This window comes from Dermacentor albipictus, chromosome 4, assembly GCF_038994185.2.
Source record: "Dermacentor albipictus isolate Rhodes 1998 colony chromosome 4, USDA_Dalb.pri_finalv2, whole genome shotgun sequence".
NCBI classification, from domain to species: Eukaryota; Metazoa; Arthropoda; class Arachnida; order Ixodida; family Ixodidae; genus Dermacentor; species Dermacentor albipictus.
This window is the reverse complement of record NC_091824.1, coordinates 174,246,234-174,269,357: the sequence shown is the minus strand read 5'-3', so window position 1 is coordinate 174,269,357 and position 23,124 is coordinate 174,246,234. Positions and strand designations below refer to the sequence as shown.

At 48.6% G+C, this 23,124-nt stretch overlaps 1 protein-coding gene across 6 annotated transcripts in view; it reads right to left on the bottom strand.

Moving 5' to 3' along the window:
- The window catches only part of LOC135913605 (rho guanine nucleotide exchange factor 11-like), a 253,038-nt gene that overhangs the window by 88,891 nt on the left and 141,023 nt on the right, over positions 1-23,124 (bottom strand). For all 6 annotated transcript variants that reach the window (XM_065446119.2, XM_065446121.2, XM_070537837.1 and 3 more), the window contains one exon: positions 18,424-18,481. In XM_065446119.2, the coding sequence (XP_065302191.2) occupies positions 18,424-18,481 (58 nt within the window). The remainder of the gene's footprint in view (positions 1-18,423; positions 18,482-23,124) is intronic.

Genomic DNA, 23,124 nt, shown 5'->3' with positions numbered 1-23,124 from the left:
ATCATGACTGGATGTAGGGGCGTAGACCTGTACTACCTTCAATTTGTACCTCTTATTAAGTTTCACAACAATGCCACCCTCTCGCTAATGCTATAAATTCCTGTATGTTACCAGCTACGTTCTTATTAATCAGGAATCCGACTCCTAGTTCTCGTCCCTCCGCTAAGCCCCGGTAGCACAGTATGTGCCCGCTTTTTAGCACTGTATGTGCTTCTTTTGTCGTCCTAACCTCACTGAGCCCTATTATATCCCATTTACTACCCTCTAATTCCTCCAATAACACTGCTAGACTCGCCTCACTAGATAACGTTCTAACGTAAAACGTTGCCAGGTTCAGATTCTAATGGCGGCCTGTCCGGATCCAGGGATTCTTAGCACCCTCTGCTGCGTCACAGATCTGAACGCCGCCGTGGTCAGTTGCTTCGCGGCTGCTGGGGACTGAGGGCCGGGGTTTGATTGTTGTATTCATATAGGAGGTTGCGGCCAAGTACTGCACCAGGGTGGCCAATCCTGCCCTGGTGAGAGAGTGCGTTGCGGTTCTGGTCACCGGGATCAGGCCGCACTACAGGCCTCTTTATGCAATTTTCTCAACACGCGGATTTTTTTTTTTCCGGTGTAAAATTGCGCGGCACCGGGATTCGGACCACGGTCCTCTTGCACGCGAGGCGGATACTCACCGCCATCTTGATATCGCACGCCAAAAGGAGGTGCGGCAAGGTCGCCACATGCGACACGGCTGCACAACGCACGGTGAACCGCAGCTACACTCGTCCTCGCTTAACTGAGCTAACTGTGTGCTGTGCCCGAACTCACCGCCAACGACAGAATGAAAAGAGGAGGCGCAGCCTGAAGGTCGCACCTTTCCGCTGGTGCAAAACCAGCCTCGTGGCCGCCCGTACAATGTCAAGTTGCTCTGAGAAAGCACACGTCTCCGAAAAAAAGAAAAAAAGCAAGGGCCTGTAATACGAATGAAGAACGCCGAACAAATGAAAAGCGGGTTCCACATCTGAAAGTTGGGGCGCCATCAGCCATGCGTACACAAAAAGGAGCACAGAAGAACCAAGCGGAGTTGGGGGTTTTTGGGCTACAATGCACTACAAGCTCAGTCCCAGCATATGCTTTACACATCCTAATATCACAGCTGGAATGGCGATAAATTTTCGTCCACTTCGTAAGAGGCGTCGTACTCTAAAAGCAAAACGGTGACCTCGCGGAGACTGAACGGAGCGGGCATCATGCTGAAATCCTTGGTCTCGGTAGACGCAACGACGGTGTCGAGTCGTTAACACGTCATTCCTGAACGCGCGCCATGTTCAGCGAACTATCGTCACGACGATATTGCGACAGCGTAGCATGATCTGCCAAGCTCGCTGATTATATATCCACCGAGACGAGGTTACACGAGATCGTGACATGACGGACGAAATGAGGCCACGACATGTAGTATACTTGCGGACTCCGGGACCGATCGTGTGCACCTAATGCTCACCAGTGAGTTGTATCTTGGCTGAAAAGAACACGGAATTGGTTTATGGGTACTATACTGTTTCGTGCCGCAATACACTGCCAAAGACTCAAGGGTGGAAGATTGGGAAGCTGGGCAACTCAAGTTGAGTGTAAAGGAAAGAAGATAAGCAAGAGAAGAGGACAGGATGGGCGCTGTGTCTGCCTCAATGACAAACATTATATATATATATATATATATATATATATATATATATATATATATATATGGGGGGGTGCACACCCCGCCGCGACAGTTGCGATATCGATTCCTAGTCTTGAAAGCACTCATCTACTCTTGCTAGCAAGAATGAAGGGAAACGTACTGCTTTCCACTGAACGATGGGCACGTTTCGGTTGTACTGACAATGTACGAAGCACACTAAAAGCAAGCTGCGCATAGCCGAGACTGGAGTGCGTTGTTACACGATTTACACCCCCCCCCCTCCCCCCCGGTTCACCAGTCGCATTTGGTCCAATTCATTACGGCGAGTATTTCCGTCTGTTGCATGCTTCGTTTCACTAATACCCGTGTCACACGGGCGTTTGGAAGGCCTTCCAACCGATAGTCAGTTGACTCAAAGGTCAAATTCGAGCTGCCACACGAGCCGTTTCGAAGGCCGTCGAGTCAATAGTCTATCGAGTCAACGGACCACGTTACAACTCTATCGAAATCTCGATCGCCTTTGAGCAACGGAAGCGGAAACAGCGCGTACATGCCCTCTCGTTCACAGTGTGCTCGTACTCATGGTTAGAAAAAAAAAACATCAAACCAAAATGCTCTAAAAATACTATATATGATGTTATTAATTATTCAATAAAGTATTTTTGCCACTTGACATGTGCGAACACACACCAAAACGGCGGCCGCATGAGCGGCGCAAGTGTTGCCGCAGTTTCGCTACTCAACAACTTGAAAGCTAAACATATATGTATGGCGATGTATAAACAAATGTTTGTGTATAAACAAACAAAAGAAATTATAGGGCTTTTAAGAGGTTTTAATGTTGTTTAACTTTTCGTGACATGAAAACGAAAATAAAGATCCGCAGCGCCACACAATTTTGCGAGAAACGCCTGAACCGCTCAACGGCCTTTCAAAAGTGCCGTGTAGCAGCGCGACAACTCCTTTGAGTCGATGGAGTTGTGGCGTTTCGAAGGCCGTCGACTGGAAGGCCTTCCAAATGTGCCCGTGTGACACAGGTATAAAACCATCAAGCCTGTTGTGAACTGCACGAATGACCTGCGCCAGTTTATCAAGAGCCGAGTTTAACGAGCCGTTCGCACGGTGCCGGGTGCGTTGAACAACCACGTACGACAGCCAAGGCCTGTATATACGAACTCTTTATCGTGTCAAAACAGTGGTTCTTGTTCGTTTTCTGATCAGCTGTCGCGACTCATTCCTCCCCGACGCTGCGCGATTGTGGTGACGTGAAGCGCACGTGCAGTCTCTGTCAAAAGTTTGAAGCCACTGCGTTCGCGGACGGACCCATGCAGTCGGAACGCGAGCCCCCGTGGACCCTCATCGGCTGAGTGAGACAGTTCTGTAGAATGCTGATTTGAACTGATCAGCACACGTGTTACGGACGTAACAGAGCAGCGCAGCTGCCCACTCCCGTGGGACGTGCTTCGGGGCGCGGGCTGGAGCCCTGCAACAGGACGGCGGCGAGAGACCTTGCCACGAGTGAAGCGGCTCCGAAAATGTTGTACAGGCACACTGCGTCGGCGGCGTGATATCGGTGCTCACCAGGCTAAGCGTCCGGCGCATGGCGACCCGGCGCAGAGTCTCCGGCTCCCCAACCGGCATCGTGGTCGCGGTCCCGAAGAGCGGCAGGCACACGCAATCACTGAGGAGCACCTTCCCTGACTGGCCGGGGAGTTGTCGCCCGGGGAAACCGCGAGCGATCTATACCGCCCGCCGCGCCACCGCCGTAGGGAAGACCTCCCCCAACCCCTCCCTTCGCACCGCTCTTCCTGTCCCAGCGGAAAGCACCACCTCTCACAAGCATTTCAACTGTGGGCAGAGGCTCGCAGATAATCCGCGTCCTGAAAAACTTGAGATTTTTTTTGTTTGTGCGATGGTCTACTGCAGTTGTACTCTCATCCCGCGCGCTCCTCCCCACATGAAGTTCGCTCGCCCGACGCAAGCAGGGCCGTGCACTAGTCACGTTGAGTGAGCCCAACCTGTGCGCGTGAAGTCACTTCTGGCACGGCCAGAGTTTAAGCCAATACAAACCGGGTCAACAGCGCGCGAGCAGAACAGCCGCTTATGCTAGATGGGCACCGCCGGCCCAAACGGACAGCGCGCCACGCGTGCGCGTTGATTCAGCGCGACCAGACGCTCGTTTAGCCAGACCCGTTAAAATCGACCTGCTTATATCTGATGCGCGAAATTCAGTCTCATCTGCGAGTACTCGCGGGTTCCATATCCAGTGGGCGTGTGTAGCCAAGCTGTGCCTTTTACCTATCACCACGAAAGAGATAAAAAGTGCATGATGACAAAAATATGCCCACAGCAGTTGCACCCCAGCCATTTCCGTGACATGCCGTTGTCTACACGTTTCGCAATCAGTTGGCCACGATTAGGACCGCTTGGTATACCCCTTTCGACGCACTTGTGACAGAAACCCAAAAGCACGATGTGTATGATGGCTTCATAAGGCTGCGGTGTTGTCAACGTGCTAGACAAAGCTTATCCGCGGCTACGGCTTACGAACCACGACGAACACGGAAGCAAGCAACATGCATGCGTCAAGCCTGCGCTTGACTCGCGGCGCGAATGCCTTCTGACGGCCATGCGCTATCCCATTCGGCAACGGCACCTCTTTACTGTCCAATTTCATTACTTTTCATACGAAAATGCAGTCGACAAAAATACAGTATATGCTCTCCTGGCATTATTTGAGCGCGTAATTCGATAAGAAATGTTTTGTTGGCGCTCTGGGAGTTAAAAGAATTCTCACCGGCTCCTGAGACAGGTCTGCGCCTCACCCGCCGTTCCCAAGCTCAGAGAAGGGAGGAGCCCGTTGTACCTAGCGTTCCTTCTGGACAACAGGTGCTCCACCGGCCAGCGTGCAGCTACTGAATGCCATCCTCGCTTCATCGTCCTTTTGTCGCCAAAGCACTCGCGACGAAACCAGGGTCACATGAAGCTAAGTGAAAAGCGATTATGTGTCGTGTTTTCGTCTGTTTGACGACACAAGGCTGACGAACGAGACGAGTTCTGGGACCCCAAACTGCAATGGGTCATCGGCCATATGCGTCTTTAAAGGGCCCCTCTCACCAGGTCTGGCCATCTTGAGCTGACAAGCGCACAGCATACAATGCGCGCCAACGATCGTGTCTGCAAAGTATTACATCGCTACGCGCCGCAGAAAGGTCTGAAATTTCAAACCTAACGCCATTTTCCCTTCTCCTCGCGGCCGCTGCGCTCCAAGCCGGACGGTGTCGTACTCGCGTCCCTGCGCCTACGCACTCGGGTCCGGTGTGTGTCGTCGCTCGTGGTGACGCGTGACTTCGAGAATTATTCAAGGCACCATCTGATATTAGTGTGATCTGTTGGTTGAATTGACGAATTGAAGTTTAGAGACATAAAACACACAAACGGAATGTCTGCATGTTCTTTGTTTTACTTCGCACCGAAGCAAGCGAGATGTACTTCCGCTTCGTCTGCTTGTTTCCACGCTCGTGTAGTAACGAGCGCAGGTACCGAAACTGTGCCATTTTCTACCGTGTTGCAGCGCGTGATCATGCTCTGCCATCCGCTTGTTCTGCCTCAGTATTCGTGTAGCACTGAATTATACCGCTAGTCATGTGCCCTTGTGCACAGCGCGCAAAATCGTGCGCTGCGCGAACGAGACAACAGCTTGCGCGCGACGCTGTCAGCGAAAGTGCGTAGCGCCGGAAAAAAAAGCGAGGCGAAAAAAAAAATGAAGGCGGGGCCTGTGCCGATGCGTCACGCGATCCTCGACGTCGGTGTGGGAGGGTCCGGTAGTGTCGTCTCGCTGTAGGAGAATGCCACCAATGCCGTGACCACTAGCACAGTATGCAGGAGGGTAGGAGCAGCTTCATCAAAATGGCATAGTAATGGTTCAGATGTGAGAGCGCGCTTCAGATGGGCAAACGCAGATTCACATTCGGGAGACCACACAAATGGAACATTAGAACCCAGTTTTTGTGCAGACGTGACGCTATCGAGGCGAAGCCTCGTATGAATCAGCCAAAATAGGAAGCGAGGCCTAGGAGACTACGCAAATCATTGGTGTTTTCGGGACGAGGGAAGTGCTGAACTGCCAAAACCTTGTCAGGATCAGGACGAATGCCATCTTTGCTCACAATGTGACCTAGTACCTTGATCGTCTTGCTCGCAAAATTGCATTTCTTGGTGTTTAGCTGAAGTCCAGCGTTGGCAATGCGCGTGAGAACTTCATCCAGACGTTGCAGGTGCTGAGAGAAGGTTGACGAGAAAACAACAATATCGTCCAGGTAGCCCAAGCAAGTCTTCCACTTCAGGCCGCGAACAACGGTGTCAATCATGCGCTCGAACGTTGCGGGCGCATTGCAGAGACCGAATGGCATGACATTAAACTCGTAGAGCCCATCTGGTGTTGAAAACGCTGTTTTCTCTTTATCGTCCTCATGCATAGGTATCTGCCAGTAGCCGGAACGCAGATCGATGCTGGAGAAGTACTCGGCACCCTGCAGGGAATCCAAGGCATCGTCTATTCGCGGCATAGGGTATAAATCCTTGCGTGTGATCTTGTTAAGTGCTCGGTAGTCGACACAAAATCGAACAGAGCCGTCTTTTTTTTTTTTTCGAACCAAAACAACGGGGGAAGACCAAGGGCTAGCAGAGGGGCGTATTATGTTCCGTTGAAGCATGTCGGTGACGTTATCGTCAATGACTTTCCTCTCGGCTAGCGATACGCGATATGGTCTACGGCGCACGATGGATGTACAGTGCTCACGGAATGAAACGCGTCAATTTAGGGCTAAGTAATCCGCATACTTTCGTTTGAACCGGCTACAGTTCGTGTCACATCGACGTAATTCGAACGCGTACACTTACATCGGAGTCATCGTCACCTTTGGTGACCAAATTCCTAGCGACATGACATGGTGCTCTCGCGTACTTTGCACATATGTAGGATTCTACTAAATGCTCCGTGTCCCATTTCATTCCGTGAGCACTGTACCATCTGTCTCTATCCGATGCGTCGTATTCGAAGTCTTTCCCAACGAAGCTGAATGCGCGTCAAACGAAGCTTCATGTTTTTGGAGCAAAGCAAGCAATTGACTGCGAAGGTGTCAGGTCGGAACTGATGGCAGCTGCAAGAGCTGAAGGAGATGCGGCCCGTCCGGTACAAGGAACTTCAGAGGAAGCTGGTCTAACGGAAACAACATATATAGACTGATTCAGCGGCGCAAGCCAATGTAGTGCCTTCAGGGATGAGAATCTTTTCGGATGTCGGGTTTGTAGCGTAGAGAAGTGCAGAGCCATGATCAAACCACACCAGCCCCGATGAAAAGGCTATCCCTCTTGCGAGACAGCGTGCAGATGGTAATACGAGCACATCGCCGCAGTCAATGACGTCAGACGTGATGGTAACGATGATTTGATGGCGAGGAGGTAGCGCGCTATCTTCTGCAGCAAACAAGTAAAGTGGTGCATCATCTGCATGAAGTGAATAGGTCGTGTCGGTCACGTGGAGAACGAGTTGCCCGCAGCAGAAGGAGGCGGAGGCCGTAGTAAGAAAATCCCATCCCAATATGAGCTGCTGGGCACACGAACTTAGCACTGCAAATTGTACGTAATGCAGAAGTCCATCGATGGAAACACGAGCAGTGCACATGGCGATAGGTCGAATGGCGGCACCTTGAGCAGCGAGTAGCGTAGGTCCATCATAGGGGGTCGTAACTTTACGAAGTCGCGAACACAATTCACGGTGAATAACTGAAACACTAACGCCAGTATCTATCAAAGCTTCCACTTGTACACCTTCTACTACAACCAATATCATATTGCACGGACGCGATGGAGGAATTTCTGTCCTGTCGTTCGATGCAGCTTTTCCTCCAAAAGCTGCATAATTCAGTTTTCCGGACGACGCTCGGCGAATTGATAAGCAGGTCAGAGTGGGGACGTAGAGCGGCGAAGGGGTGACGGCGAGCGGCGTCTCGCAGGACGGTACGTCTGAGCCGTCTCGGATGCTACAGTAGGCGATGGAGAGCGGCCACGCGGTGGACCACAAGGACGGCGTTGGTCGTGGAAGCTCCCTAGACGTTGGAAAGTAGCTCCAGGCGAAAAGTCATCCCGTTCGTATACGTCATATCCGCAACGCTCGTCTTGCTTGCGCTCGCGGTAAAAGCGTGCTATGTGGCCACGGTAGCCGCAGTAGTAGCAGATGAGACGAGGAGGACGCCACTGCGGATAGCTGGTTTGGGTAGGTGTGTTGATAGTCATGGAAGCCATGTGAGCCGGTGTTGGTTTTGGAGGCATCGGTGGAACGATGACTGGATTAACTGCGGCTACTCGTGCGTACGTTGGTGGGGCCGTAGGGGTAAGAGGGTCCGTGTACTCTGCACCAGCCATGGACGCCAATGCCTCCTTGATAACATCTCGCAGATTGGTAGCCGAGGCATGAGAAGGCATAGGCCCTGCGGCTAAGCCAAGATACTGTAGCTCTTCTCGAATTATAGCGCGTAGCATTGCTCATGACGTAGGGCCGTCGGCGGCAGTGTTTGCAGTGGTGTCTGGCTGCAACTGTACTGATTCGAGTTCGTCAAGGCGCTGGCAAGTAGCGACGATATCAGCGACGGTAGCGGGGTTCTTGATGGCTAAAGCATTGAAAGCAATAGCTCCGATGCCTTTTAGGATGTGGCGAACCCTGTCAGATTCGGTCATGGCCGTGTTCACGCGCCGACAAAGAGCAAGCACATCCTCGATGTACAACGTATAAGACTCCCCGAGTTCTTGCTTGCGGGTGTCGAGCGTCTTTTTTGCGAGGGCAGAAAGAACTGCCGGTGTGCCGAAGATTTGGCGGAGCTGCTGTTTGAAAGCGCCCCAGTTCGTGCAATCAATCTCATGGTTGAAAAACCAAGTCTGTCAAATAAAAGGCGACGTGACGTAGTTTGGGCGCATCGTCCAAACGTTTAGCCGAACTCACTCGGTCGTAGTCGTCCAACCAATCCTCGACGTCTTCACCGCGAAGTCCAGCAAACAGATGGGGATCACGCTGGTGCCCACTGACAACCCAATACGAAGAGGCTGGGGTATACCCGAGGCCGAGATGGTGGAAGTAGAAGTGCCTGTTGGCTCGTCCTGCGACATGCTGGCGGGTAGCTGGCAACATCGGCGACCCGATCGAAGCTCCAGGAGGTTGAGCGGGGAGTCAGAGGACGGAGGACCGAAGGGCACACTCCACCATTTGTGACGCAGCAGTTGTCATGACGTTTATACCGCGTCAAAGACGCGGCGAACCGACCACGCCCACAGCGCGGATCACCCTCCAGAGCGAGCCTCACAAGCGATGATGAAGAACAACTCCATATGAACCCCACATTATGATGATCATGCACAGATGACAAAGAATGGCTGATAAATTCCCACTATATATATATATATATATATATATATATATATATATATATATATATATATATATATATATATTCAGTGCGAGAACTAAATTTCTACTATGGCACTTTCTAATGTCCGTTCCTGACATATTCCGCGTAGGTGGAGCTTTAAAGCATCAACTGATACAGTTGGCTTGCAGCTTTTTAGCGACTCTGCGTAGGTCACCTTATCGAAAATTGACGCAACAAATTGCAGTTCGCGTTTTATACCGAAACATCATACCTGCTTTTAAAAAGAAAGACTATTAGAACTTGAAGGCGACCGATTGCGATTTTGCCCCCTGCATTGAAAAGGATTTGAATGAAAGTATCTTCGACGGAAGTCCGTCTGGTTGGGAACAAGAGTTGAAAAATTATTAACTCCAACCAATAATTTATTCGAAACCCAACGTTTCGGGACCAGTTCGGTGCCTTCTTCAGAGGCGACTAAAACGTGGGCCAGCAGCAGCATGGGGCGGCCTACGGTCTCTCTTTGTTGGCACGTGGCGCAGGCCACTGACGTACGCGGAGGGGAGCGTTCCCGGTGTCCGATTCATTGTCGCCTTTGTGAGCCGGATGTGCCAAGACGCGCGTCGTTTGTAAAGGTGATGGCTTACTCAAAGGTACAATTCTAATATTTACTTCATCAATCAAGAAATTCCCTGCAATATCGCAAAGATTCCCTTTTTACCTTTCGTACAAAATTGTGGCCGAAAATTCCCCGGAAAAAGGAAAATACCCTGCATGGAACATGACTGGTCGGAAGTCCGGCGGGGTAAAACCCCTTTATTCTGGAAAGTAGCGACACTCCGCCACAACCCCAACGCGCGCAGTCCTCTTCGCTGTCGCCGCGCCTACGCTTCCCGCACGTTGATTGGCAGCGGCACGCGAAATCGCCCTATCAGCTGACTCTCACGTCAAGGAGACGTCATAAAACTTTTTAGCTTTTTTTTTCACTTTTTTGCGGCCGCCATTCGCCTGCGACGTGTTGATGGCGCTGCCACGGCGCACGTGCGTTCTGCAAGCGAAGTAAGCTTCGTTTGCCGGAAGAACACCTGGCCGCTGCACTTTTCAATGCAGCGCATGCCGGAAAAAGGCCTAGCGTTTTTTACAAAACCTCCGAGGAAAACGGCACGTCACGCGGCGAAAACAATGGCTGCACAACATCGGAAGCAAAGACTTCGCCCCTTCGAAACACACCGTTCTTTGCGAGGCAAGTACTGTAGTTTTGTTAATACTTGCAGGCAAAGCTTTTTTTTTATAACTTTTGCAAGCCAGTCTCCGTTAAATTAAACCCAGTGCAGCAGTGCACTGCACATTTAGCGTGTGCGAAGCATATAGCAAACCTTTTTCACAGCGAAGCTGTATATGGCTAGGTTTTGGAAAGATAGCGTGCGTCTATCGAGAATTCCTCCCCATACTTAAGCCGATCCCGAAGATAATGCAATACCGGGCCGACCCGCAGCGGAGGTGAATCAGGCGTTAAGGAGTACTGACACAAAAATATCGATCTGGTTTTTCTGCTTTAATATGTAGCTGGTGACCCAGTAATTACGGCACGAACGTTCATTTACTTCAAAGCGCGTTTGTTTGTAGCGACCAGACCAAGTTTCAATTTCATAGAGCAACGAGATGGGCCGGAGAAGGAACGTAAACACAGCTGGGCACGTGGTCGCAAGAACCTCTGACGTATGCTCTGACGCGCACACCAGCGCGCGCCGCACGCTGGCGCGGGAGTTTCGTGCTCCTATGCTCCGTTCCTTACATAGCAGTCAACGCTGTGGAGGCTTGATGATGATGATGATGAAAACGTTTTATTCAAAGGAAAAGGGGAGGGGAGTTAGGAGAAGGGTGGTCGGATTCTTATTCCGGAATTGCGCTGGCTAAGGACGCCGCCCTGGCTCCTTCCACGAGGGGCTTGTTGGTCCTCGAGGGTTGAGCTGAACAGGGCTGCATCCCAATCCTCCCCACGTTGGCTGACCCTAGCAGGCCCATACCAAATGGTACGAATCTTTCTGCCCGCAGAATTTACACTCGGCCGAAAAGGATTGTGGCTTAATAGCATGTAGCTTGACTGGGTTAATAAATGACATAGTTGGTAATATATTCGTAAATGACATTCTTCTGATTTATCTAAACCCTTGGTCGGGCCCGGGTACTTTCATAGCGATAAGCGCAAGTGCTGTAATACATCTGCATGAGTAACTAATGGCAATGGGAAGTCCGTGTCTTTGGGGAGGGAGGAGGAGGGACCTCGGGGGAGAAAAGCTCGGGCGGCAGCAAGAAACTTCTTGCAAAGCTTCGTTTGCACTTGGATATAGTTCGACGTTTTTTAACCGCAACTGTGTGCAGCTGTTGTTTTTATATAGACTCAGTACTTAATGAAACAAGTTTTAATCCTTATAAACAAACACACTGTGGTACAGGGTCGTCCTTTTTGAAAGGGAACACGCGAGCGCGTGGCCTGTGCTCTGCGGCGGCTGCGTAGAGCGCCAGTCAGTGGCAGCAAGAGGAAGCACGTCCGCTTTTGGCGTCATCTATTGACGGTCAGAATGACTAGGCATGGCCGATTGGAAGCGCCTACTGGACTCCCTTCCCCGTATTACTGATGCGCAAGGAGCGGGGCCTGCAGCTAGCAAATCGCGCTCGCGCTGCAGGCCCCACTCCTTGCGCATCAGTAATACGGGGAAGGGAGTCCAGTAGGCGCTTCCAATCGGCCATGCCTAGTCATTCTGACCGTCAATAGATGACGCCAAAAGCGGACGTGCTTCCTCTCGCTGCCACTGACCGGCGCTCTAGGCAGCCGCCGCAGAGCACAGGCCACGCGCTCGTGTGTTCCCTTTCAAAAAGGACGACCCTGTACACGGCCGCTAATGCGTTGTTTTAGATTAGTTTTATTTGGTTTTTCAGATTTTTAAAATGTGCAACCCGTCGGGAGGAGTTGCTCGCACGAGCGAACGCTGTTGTGCACAGCGATGCACAGACGGAACGCGCGGAGTTTCTCTTAACCGAAGCTCTCGCGTAGGCACCACAGCGTTGAGTGCTGCGTTTGAAACAAAGTATAGTTCGTCTGCTACGCCTGCACGTGCTCTGCGGTGTCCTGCCACCATCGTCGTCCAGCGGCGACCGCGCCGTCTAGGAGTTTCCGGGAGACACAATGTGATGCCGGAGACTCTTAGGAAGCGACGACCGCAGCCCCGCTTGCCTTCAGCGCTGAAGCCAGCACTAAAATGTGAGGGACATTCTGCACCATACTCTCACCTCGGAAGAGCGCCGCAAGTACACCAGCGTGGCAGCGGTTGGAGAAGCCGTAGTACCGCTTTTAAAAGCACGACGTACCGTGTTGACGCGAATACAAGAGCTGTGCAATTATAACAGCTGACACAGTTTCCGACGTCTACGTTTCTGTTCAATATAGACCAAAACGTGTGCACTCAATGTAATGCCAAGCTAGTTTACCTGTAATAGCCAAGGCGAGCCTGGTGTTTTTAACAAAAATCAGATACATGGAATACGAGAGACCTTGTATACGAGTCACCGACGTTCGAAGTGAAGCTACAATATATTTTCGTTACATGCAAGCAGGCCATCGAAAGCTGTTTTGCCTTTAATATGAGCGTTATCGTAAAAGGGCCGCGCCCTATAGTTTCCAGCGTCTAAATGTGGGGAAAGGGAGCTGCTTGTAGCTGCGTCAGCACGGTACTCGACGGCGAGCGGACAAGGAAACGCGCTGCTGTTCCACAGATGAAGGGAAAGGAGCAAAGATAGGGAGATTTTTTTTCTTCTCTTCAAGGCACGTCGTCCCCAATCGATCAATGGCGCACGTCACGGGCTCGCCGCTGGCCTGACTACTGCCGGCCGCAGCAGCCGCCGGTGCTTGCGCAATCTGGAGCGCATACAGCGGCCCCAGCCGCAGGCGGAATCCCGCTATTGTGCCACGCACGCACGACGGCTTCCGCTCACGTCGGCACGGCTTCCCCGCCATGGCTGCCTCTGAAGTCGCTTCAGGGGGCGGGCTGCTCATACGGATTGTGCAGCAGAACAGCGAAGACGCGGCGAGAAACTATAAAGGCTTTGAAATTGGCGAGACTACTCGGTTAAACCGCAGCCCCCCCCCCCCTTTTTTTTCTTCTTTCTCTCTGTCTTCGATAATTACGGGCCTGATGGAAGGCCTCCTAATGAAGTATGAAGGGAGCGCCAACCTCGGCCTGCGTGCACATCAAACAATAAGAGCTCGAGAGGTCAGATAAGCCTTCCTCCGTGTGACTTTGTCATTACGAGCCCAGTCATGGCAATGGCCAACAGCATATTGGAGCATGCTTTCTAGGAGCAAAAATGACGATTTGAAGCAGATTTTGTAGCATAAAAAAAGATTATTCGGAATCGTTGTCAGCCGGACAATATTTCTGCACGTCAAAAATGGTTCCAGTGTGCCAGAACACATTACGAAAATTCTCGAGAAAGATAATCTTCATATGCAACCACACACAAACAAATTACAAACATCACGCAGCCACACCGAGTAAACCTACATGCTCAAAAAAGAAAATACTGAGTATCCCCAGTGGCAAAGCAAGCCACACAAACGCATAAAAAACAACAACCACAAAACAATAGTGTCCCGTCGTATGCAGGATGGCCACTTAAAGGACAGCTGAACACTTTTTTTTTAAAAGTGAACTTTCACTGAATTATTACAATTTTTCACCCCCTGAATACGAATATCATTGTTTAACAGGCCAGAAATTACCCCTACTCGCTTTATTTAGCAAAAACAAACCGCAGCGTCTGTGGGAGACGCCGCGCGTCTCTTGACGGGCTCTGACGGCGAAGACGATTGTGACGTCATCTTAGGTATCGGTGGGGTGCATGATTCGAACAGAGCGCTCACGTGACCCCTGTATTGACGACATCCTCGCGCCCCATCTGTTGCCGCTGCGCTTGGCGCGCGAGGTGGGGGAGGAGCTTCAGCGAAAATTTAAACGGCGATTGCAGCGCTGCTACAAGTACAATCGAGGAAATAACTTCAGGAGTTGAATTATACTGTGGCAGCCTTCGAAACCACGGTAACTCTTCCAGTTCTAAAAACTCTTCAGCTTCCCTTTAAGCAATGTTATTTTACGCCTAAAGTCATCTAGGTAGTAAGATGGCAGAGCTACAAAACCATTGCATCACAAGTGGACACAGATAAACGTGACACAGCAATGCAACTAATAACATGCAATGGGGTAAGTTTCCGTTTGCCGAGCGCCATGGCGCAGCCGCAGTGCCGAACGCACGAAGTTCACGCAGTCCCTTGAGGTCTCCCACCAAGGCCACACCAGTGATATGAAGTGCGAATGCGTGACACACCAACAACACGGAATGAATAGTGCACGCCCTGCTAGGGCTGACAGAATTTCATCCCCAGACTACACAAGACCTGCAAATATGAAGCACAGAGCTTTCTAATGACAGACAGCAAACGTGCACAAGCGTGCAGTGCACTGGATTAGCTCAGTGATCCTTTAGCTCAGTTAGCTTTATGAATGGCAGGATATACGAGGGAATGCTCTGTTAGGGTGGTGGAAACCACCGCTTGGCATAGACCACAACTCCTCTTTGTAGTGGCCTTCGAGATTGTACTGTGAGGCTCATCTTGGAGCAGCTTTAAAGCAGTTTCTCTTGTTGGTAGCATGGATGTAGCAGCTTTAATGGAATGTAACAGAGTGGAGCAATTGTAGCAGCATTCCCACAACTGTAAACCCACCTTTATTGGAAACCAACTAGTGGCGTGGACGCCGCTTGCTCTTTATCGTCGGTGCTGGCTATGATTGGTGAGGTGACCGAGTCTCGTGATACATGGTTCTTTTAGTCTGTTAGCAGATTGGTCTTACAATAACTTACCTGCCGTAAAGATAGGAAAGCCCTTGTGTATACTGGGGGAAAACTTTAAAGCAAAGCTTTCTATGCAATAAATAAAAGATTGCTGCAAAACACAGGTCCACTAGTACAACAGCATGTCTCTAATTCATTAGTTTCAGAGAAAAAAAGCACTTGAGCCTATTCAAGAAAAATTCTATTGATAAAAGAAAATATTTTCGATATTTTCATACACTTGACCCGAGCTATAATCAGCACTAGCATACAGTCGAACCTCGTTAATACGTACGTCTCGGCATAATGTGCAATTGCAGTTAAAATGCAGTCGGGAAGATTCCCCCACCTAGCCCCATTGAACTCCATGTATTAGCTGATCACTTAAGCCTTAGTTGGTCAGTGCCCACCAAACGGTTAGTGCGTACTATTTTCTTTCTTGTTCTACATGCACAGGCACAAAATTGGCAAAATCTTGTGTGTGCAGATGTTTGATTCTCAAGTTGCGTCACCTGGACGACAGCAGTCAGCGATAGCGATGTTTAAACATGGCCACCATGGCGCAGTTCCTGCTCATTCAACTGTTGCCGATTGCAGTGCACAAAAGCATGGCCTCTAAGATTCACTTCCGGTAACGCAAAGAAGCTGCCAGTAGGGGTGCGAATTCGCTGTTTAGAATCCAATCTAATTTCAAATCTAAATTAGAATCCAATCTAATTCAAGTAGTAACCGTGCAGAAGCAAATTTTTTTAATGCATAGGCATTTCTATGCTTAGCCAACGAGAAAAATGTTCCTCCGTCTGTCCGTCCTGTAAGACCACCACTTTCAAGATAAAGCCGCAGCAGTGAGCAACTGTACCTTCACGCTATGTCGCTTCAACATGAACAAGGCAGAGAGAACACGGCACTCATGAAGATCTCGGCACAAGCCACACCATGCCCCTTTCGCAGATAGCTTTCAAGATGTGGGCCTGCGTGTCTCTCTTCAGCACGCAGTGGTGGAAACGCAGCATGCAGAGCTAGTCGGCACCCTCTGTCCACATCGCAGATAGTTTTCAAGATACAGTCCATGCGGCCGTGCTATATATGCACGAGCCGCTGGTGTACGTTTCATCATGGTTTATAATGGTTTGCGATGGATGGATAAGGCGCTAATGAGCAATAACGACTTATAATGATCGGAACATCATCAGCGCACAGGGCGCTGCCACCTGCAGTACTTCGCTTGCATTATAAATGCACCTTGCGCCGCCGTGCGCACCAGTTCGTGTCGCCACAGCGCTGTTGTTCATTTGTACTAGCCGGATCAAGTTTCATAAGATTGATAATGACACCATCCATGCATGGAGATGAACAAGTCGCACAATGCTTACACGTAGACAACTCCCAGAGAAGTTCCTGCGTGAATTTTTTTTTTTCATTCTGCCAGTCTTCTTGTTCAACGGTCCTTGCTACAGCGTGTCATCTTTACGTTATTGAGAAGTCGACATTGTTACATCTTCGGAGTTCTCGGAGAGTGACATTGTTGCCGCCATCGCACCTTGCCCATCTTCAAGTGAAAGTGATGACAACAATGACGATGTGGAAGTGGACAACGGCCCTTCAATATCTGACGTGGCGCATGCTTTGAGCGTCTCTAGAGCTTTCGCAGAGAAGCGGGGCCTCGTGGACAAACTTGCTCGCGGCCTTACCGCGTTCGAATATGTCGCGGCAAGTGAAGAGCACCGATATTTTGCTGCCTGCCCGCAAATAAAGCCTGTCTGAGTGTGCTTGTTTGAGAGCATCATGACGTAGTTCTTTTCCGACTCATAAGTAGCTTCTAAACTGGCATTGGCAGGCAGTTAATTCGTACATCGTTTAGTGCATACCTAAACGTCGTTCTCGGCCGACTACGTATTACCATGGTTTGACTGTACTAATTCGGTGTTCCCTTTAATAAATGCCGAACGTACTGTACATAGTATTGATTTCTATATACCTAAGTTGCTGGTAGGTTGCAACATTCTTGTTGTGCATGGCTAGGAGACCCTTAAGCATGTGAAGCACCTTATTTTCTTACCTGAAATTTGCAAGAAGTAAATTTTGTTGAAAATTTTCGCTGTTCTATATTAGAATATATTCCGTTTTCTTTTTTCGTGACTTGATTCTATATTCGATTCATAGCCTACGAAAGTCAAACGCCTTTGTAACAAAGGGCTTGGGTCCTCTGAATTCCTTCAGCATACAGGTCCCTTTTGCTGTAAAGGTTGTGCATCGTACTGCTCACAATAGAGTAGGTTCAGGAAGCTTAATAAAACTTTTATTTAACATGAATTCAAGAGAGACTTAGCGAGATAAGTAGCTAATTTGATTGTGCACACTTGGTTCGACAAAATGGGTGAGTTGCATTGAGGTTTTCATCATGCTTTGCAGCAGAACGCAGGATTTGCCTAGGTAAATCTAGAGACTGACGCAAGCCACTAACGCTTCCCTTGCCATCATAATTCTTGGCTCATTCACAGACTCTTTATAACTCTTTCCTTCATTGACATGTGCATCATTTTCACCCTAGTTGACCTTGAAGGAGGCCTTCAAAGCCAGCTAGGGTGAGAATGGTGCAGATGTCAATGTCGTTGGTAGTCACTTAAAGATTACATTATGTCATCATCATTTGCGACACACAGCAATTCCTGGAGCAGTGTGAAAGGACTACTTTTGCATCATAGTGCAAGCCTTATTGCTTGTACAGAGCACACCTCGGTGCATCTGTGAGGGGCAATGGCGGCACCTCTACATGGCGTTTGTTCTAATGCAACAAATGACCCGTCAGGGACGCCTGAATTTCTTCGTTGTACAGGCTAATTCGTTGTAGCGGCCTTCGTTGTAGAGGCGCTCACAACACATATGAAAGATAGGAATTAGACCGGGGCATAATTAATCCTACGTTACACAGGTAATTTTGTTGCAGAGGCGTTCGGACAATAATAACCACCCGTTGTCCAAACGAATGTCAAAAGGCCATAAGAATAAAAAACCCAAAGGATTACGACAAAACAAAAGGGCTGAGTGTGTGTTGAACAACTAGGTTGCTCCAGCTCATGATATACTCCGAATCACGTCAAACATTAGCATCTATATTCACAAAATGGTTCTGAAATTGAAAAGATTTTCCTCAACCCATCCAAGTGAAGCACAGTGCTGCCCTTTGACCAAGGAGACCATTGCTGCTCAACAACATCTCTCAGCAACTCTTTTGAGAAGCAGCTCTCCACTCCGGTGCATTCCAGTCATTTTAGCTCAGCAATTTCCAAGGAGCACAAATGGGTAGCAGTGCTTTTCGGCTAAGGGGCAGCACTGTCATCGACTTTCCTGGGCTGAGATAGAGTGCGGAAAGGAGGAACATTCTAGGCTACGTGGCAGCCCCTCATGGTGTTATTTTTATGGACTGAACAGACTGTAAGCACTCACCCTTTGACGAAAGCTCTCCGAACGCCCTACAGCAGTGGCAGAGTTCTTGCGGGCCGCCCTGCACAACAACAAAAGCACCTCAGGACCGACAGTGTCATCAATACCTCTACTAACATATAATAATAAAAAAGTAATAAAAGCAAAGGATTAAACAGACTTCACATCTTTTATGAAAGCTGTGGCATGTGTTTGGTACTAAATGAGCGCCATCTAATAAAAAAAATTAAAAAAATTTAGGAGCAGATTCACCACATCTGTTGGAATCAATGTGATGCAAAGCTTTCATGAAGCTGTTAATTAAACGCCATGGAGTGAAATCTTGCTACAACAAACTTCATATAAACTGTCTTATTTTTTAGATTAACAAATATCACAATGTTTTCCAGCCAAAAAGCCTGTTGTCTTAGTGTAAAAATATTTTTATGCTGAGAATTTCAAAACACTGAATATAATTTGAAATACCAAATGAACTATCCTTTTTCCGTGTTAGCAGCAGCACAAAATAATTACCTTGTAACCGAAATATTTTGTGAATTTGGGATTAAAGAGGCCATTAAGCATTTCCCATGCCATAAGTACCACCATCACCATCAATATGACCAGCCTTATTGTCATTGCCTGCAGTAACAGTTGCTCGACGAAACACAAACTGACACATCAACCCTGTGAGGAGAGAAAAATTATACCTATTGCCTAATCCACAATAGCGACAATTCAACTGTAGTTTTTTCTGTCTGATGAAAATGTTTTGATGTCTGTCCCCTCTGCTTTCTTTGTTCATAAGAATTACTGGTTTTAACAATGGCATTTTCCTGCCACATGAATACTGCTATAAGTGGGTTTGACTGTATAGCCTCTGAGATAGGCAACATGAGGAAAGTTGTGTCATTATCTTGATGCTAGCCAATGTAAAAGCTCAGTGTGATATAGGTGCAAGCTGCACACAGCTTTGATTGCAGTTTGAACAACGAAAAGCTCCTGTGAAGTTTTTTTTTGTGAAGTTTTGCTGTGAAGTTTTGCTTTTGCTATTAGTCTATTGTTCATAAAAACTGTAACATGCATAGCCATAAAAGGTGTTGCAAGACCCCTTAACCTTCCCAGTGTAAATTTTTTTTCTCCGATAGAGTTAAACCTTGATATGACAAAGTTGGTAAGATCAGCAATTTGCTTCAATATATGGAAATTGCGTTACATTGAAATTTGATCTCTTGTGCATATGAGTAGGGGTGCGCAAATATTTGAATATCACTGAATCAAATAGTGAATGTTCGATTAACTGAATTCGCGAATCGACTACCTACTATTAGATTTCTAGAATATTCTATACATTAGGTTAGACACCCACGTGGTGTCACTTGCACCACGGAGCCCCTTGTGCTCAATACTGCCCATGCGAGCATTTCACTTTGTTTTCAGTGCAAAAGAAGTACCTAGCGCGCTGCAGACAAGCCGCTTCGGCTGACGCAGTACATATCATACTTTTTTCACCGCGAGCACACCCCGATGTCAGGCCGATGCAGGGATCACGTACTGTTACGGTTCACTTTGTACGGCAATGAATTGAACAGATGATAAACGCTTAGGACACAAATGCCCAATCATCACGCTCTTCAACATGAAAAGACCTGTCCGCCAGGTGTTTGCAATGGGATTATGCATGGAATGTGCAAATCTTACTGCTTTCTGTCATACGTTCAACACCTCTAAGCCAAGGAGTCGTTTCCCTCCCAAGACCCTCTGTGTAGCACCCAACGCACTTGACGAAGCGCCCGACGTGTCCCGACAAGGCCCTCTACCGGGGAGCAAGAGAGAATGAGGCTGCCCAGATGGGGAAAGGTACAAGAAAGCCAGCGAGCCATAACATGTGGTCACATCTCCTTTGCCCTTGCGTGCAGGTGCAAGGAACCTGAACGTTTCTGCATTTTTGTCTTGTCATTATGGGTGAGCGCACTGCTCACCCATAATGATGTATTAAACTTCTGTTATTTGTTTCTACATCACCTCGTCTTCCCTGCCGAACCATCTTTGATGGCCAACCTGGTTCGAGCTCCAAGCAGACGCTGTTCAAGGCTCCAAAACCCTGTCCCCGTAACAACTAGTAAGCAGTGGAGAGGTGTGGGTCTACTAGCCTCGTCTACCAAGTCGCAACTGAATGCAGCATTTGCTATGGTCTAACAAGATTTTTGGCTGCAAGGTGGTGAGTGTGGGAATTTCTATGCTGAGTTTTGCTAGGTTTTGTTGAAGCGCTAGAACTGAATGGGTAATTCAAGCTATTGTTGTCACCTAGTTAGGCAATTTAGCTGTGTATGGTAGAGAGAGAGCAGCACCGAAAACACCCATGAACTTGAAGTCATTGCATACACTGCAGTTGACGGAGCTGGTGAAGGAGTTGCACCTGGATGTCACTAATGCACTCTGCAAACCAGAGTTGATCGAGGCTATTCTTGCTCTAGAGGCTGAGGATGATAAGCTTATGGAATGCCTGAAGAGGATTAGAGAGAGGGAGAGTGTAAAAAGTCAGGCAGAAAAGCGCGAACAGGAATGTAAAAAACAAACAACATGAAGAACAGGAACGTAAAGAACAGAAAAAGCATGAGGAAAGGGAACAGACACTTGAAGCAACTCGAGCTTGAAGGTGAACGTGCTCGAGCAGCAGGGCAGATGGGTCAAGGAAACAGTACAGGGGAGCGCGTATCATTAAAGATGACAGATCTAATGCAGCTCGAAGAGGACAATGGTTTCTTCTAGGTGACTTTCGAGTGGACGTGCGAGAAGCAAGGGTTCTCCCACGAATCGTGACCACAGCATCTGCTCACACTGTTATCGAGTGAGGCAATGGATGTAATTGCTCGCTTAAGCAGTGAGGAAGCTGAGGATTATGATAAGGTAAAGTCCAGTTTGCCAAGGAATTATAGGCTGTCAGCAGAAGCATTCCAGCAGAAGTTCTGCGAAATGGAAAAGGCTAGGAATTAACCCTATTTGGGGCGACCTCACCACTCAAAAAGTTGGCGCTGCCATCGGGGTGACGTGGTATGAGGGATCACGTGGACACAGTGGCCACGTTGGCTGCTTCAAAAGCGCCAAAGCAAGCCAAAAACGAAAGTTTAAAATCCAACCTGCACAGCAGTTCTGATTAAGGGGGGAGCTTTTCCCGCTTCAGGTGTCTACTTGACAACACTTGAAAGCACTATACTAAGAGGTAATGGCTGCCTCTGAAGGTCCAACATGGTAGGCTACTGCTCGGTCCACAGTGCCGGACGCACGCAACGGAGCCCAGTGTGAGCCTTCACATGTACCCATGGGACAAGAAGCTGTGTGAAGCTTAGATCACAATATTTAGAACTGGCAAGCAGCCATCGGCTACAACTTGGGTGTGCAGCAAGCACTTCTGCAATGAAAATTTCTGCTACGGCGTCAGGGCTGCCATGTTCAGCTAGTACCAGAAAGCGTGCACGAGACACCCGCCTGTGCACGCTGCCCGGCTAATGTCACATGAAGCTATGAACTATGAACTTGTTGATGTTAGGCACTGGTAAGTACACTGGAACAGAAAGGGAACAGTAAGAAGCACATTTAAAAAAGGCATGGCATATGCTCATGTTTGTGTTAGCACCAAACAATGAATATATACTGGATTAAGAATAATAAACAACGGGAAATTGCGTGCTTAGAAGACCGATAAACATACAGTGCGATGCAACTTGAGAAATAATGATATTGAAATGTCCAAAGTTTTAGAAGAAACGAAAAAAAAAAAAGAATCATCGTAATGGCACATGACAAGCTGCCATAGTCGTCGAAGTTTCTAGTTGCAATGAAATTATTTTTGAACAGCTCTGATAACGTCCGTGCAACAATGGTTGCTAGTGTACTGTCAAATGCTCATATGCTCCAGCCTAAAGCTCACGGCACGGTGCGAAAATGCGCTCACAGCGAAAGTGAAACTTTGTGTGCGGACATGTATGCAGACACGCAGTCGGTCGCTGTGAACCCGTGTGATCACTGCATGGAGGCTACATTCTGTTATGCTCCATTTCATTAGACAGACAGCCCGCTATAACAACATATTTCACATAATTTGCTCTCAGTGACTGCCTACCTTTCACGCAAGAAACTAGTTCGGGAGACTCCATCATGGCGACCGCGCGCAATGGGTGTTCACTGTACATATTCGGTAAACTGATAGCGTCTGTTAACCATTCTGTGCTTACTGTTTGTTCAAGATTATTATTTTGACAGTAAAAAACTTCTGTCATTTCAAGAGTGCTTATAGAAATGTCCACGAGGGCTCTTGCATGGTGTTTTTATTGACTGCCGACAGCCAAACCTATGAGGAGTGTGTCGCGTTATCCCTCGTACTACACCAGTGAGGCGCTTCCGACAGATGGCGACTCCGTAAATTCTCGCTGCCAATACAGAATTTGCACATAAGCTTATGTTAAACAAGGAGGAGTGGCTCAAGGAACAAAAAGCCTATGGTGATCATGCCAAAGTTGCTCAGTGTTTTGCACTTGAACAACTTTAGAACCGGTTACCCGAGAACATGAGCTATTGGGTTCAAGATAGACCAGAAGTTTGCACAGTAGCCAGAAATGCTGAACTCGCGAAGTCAGCGACGGCCAGAAAGGCTGTGCCAAATAGAGGCTCAAAAGGTCGAAGCTTAGCCCGATAAACGAAAGGACGAGCCTATGATTGAGGGTA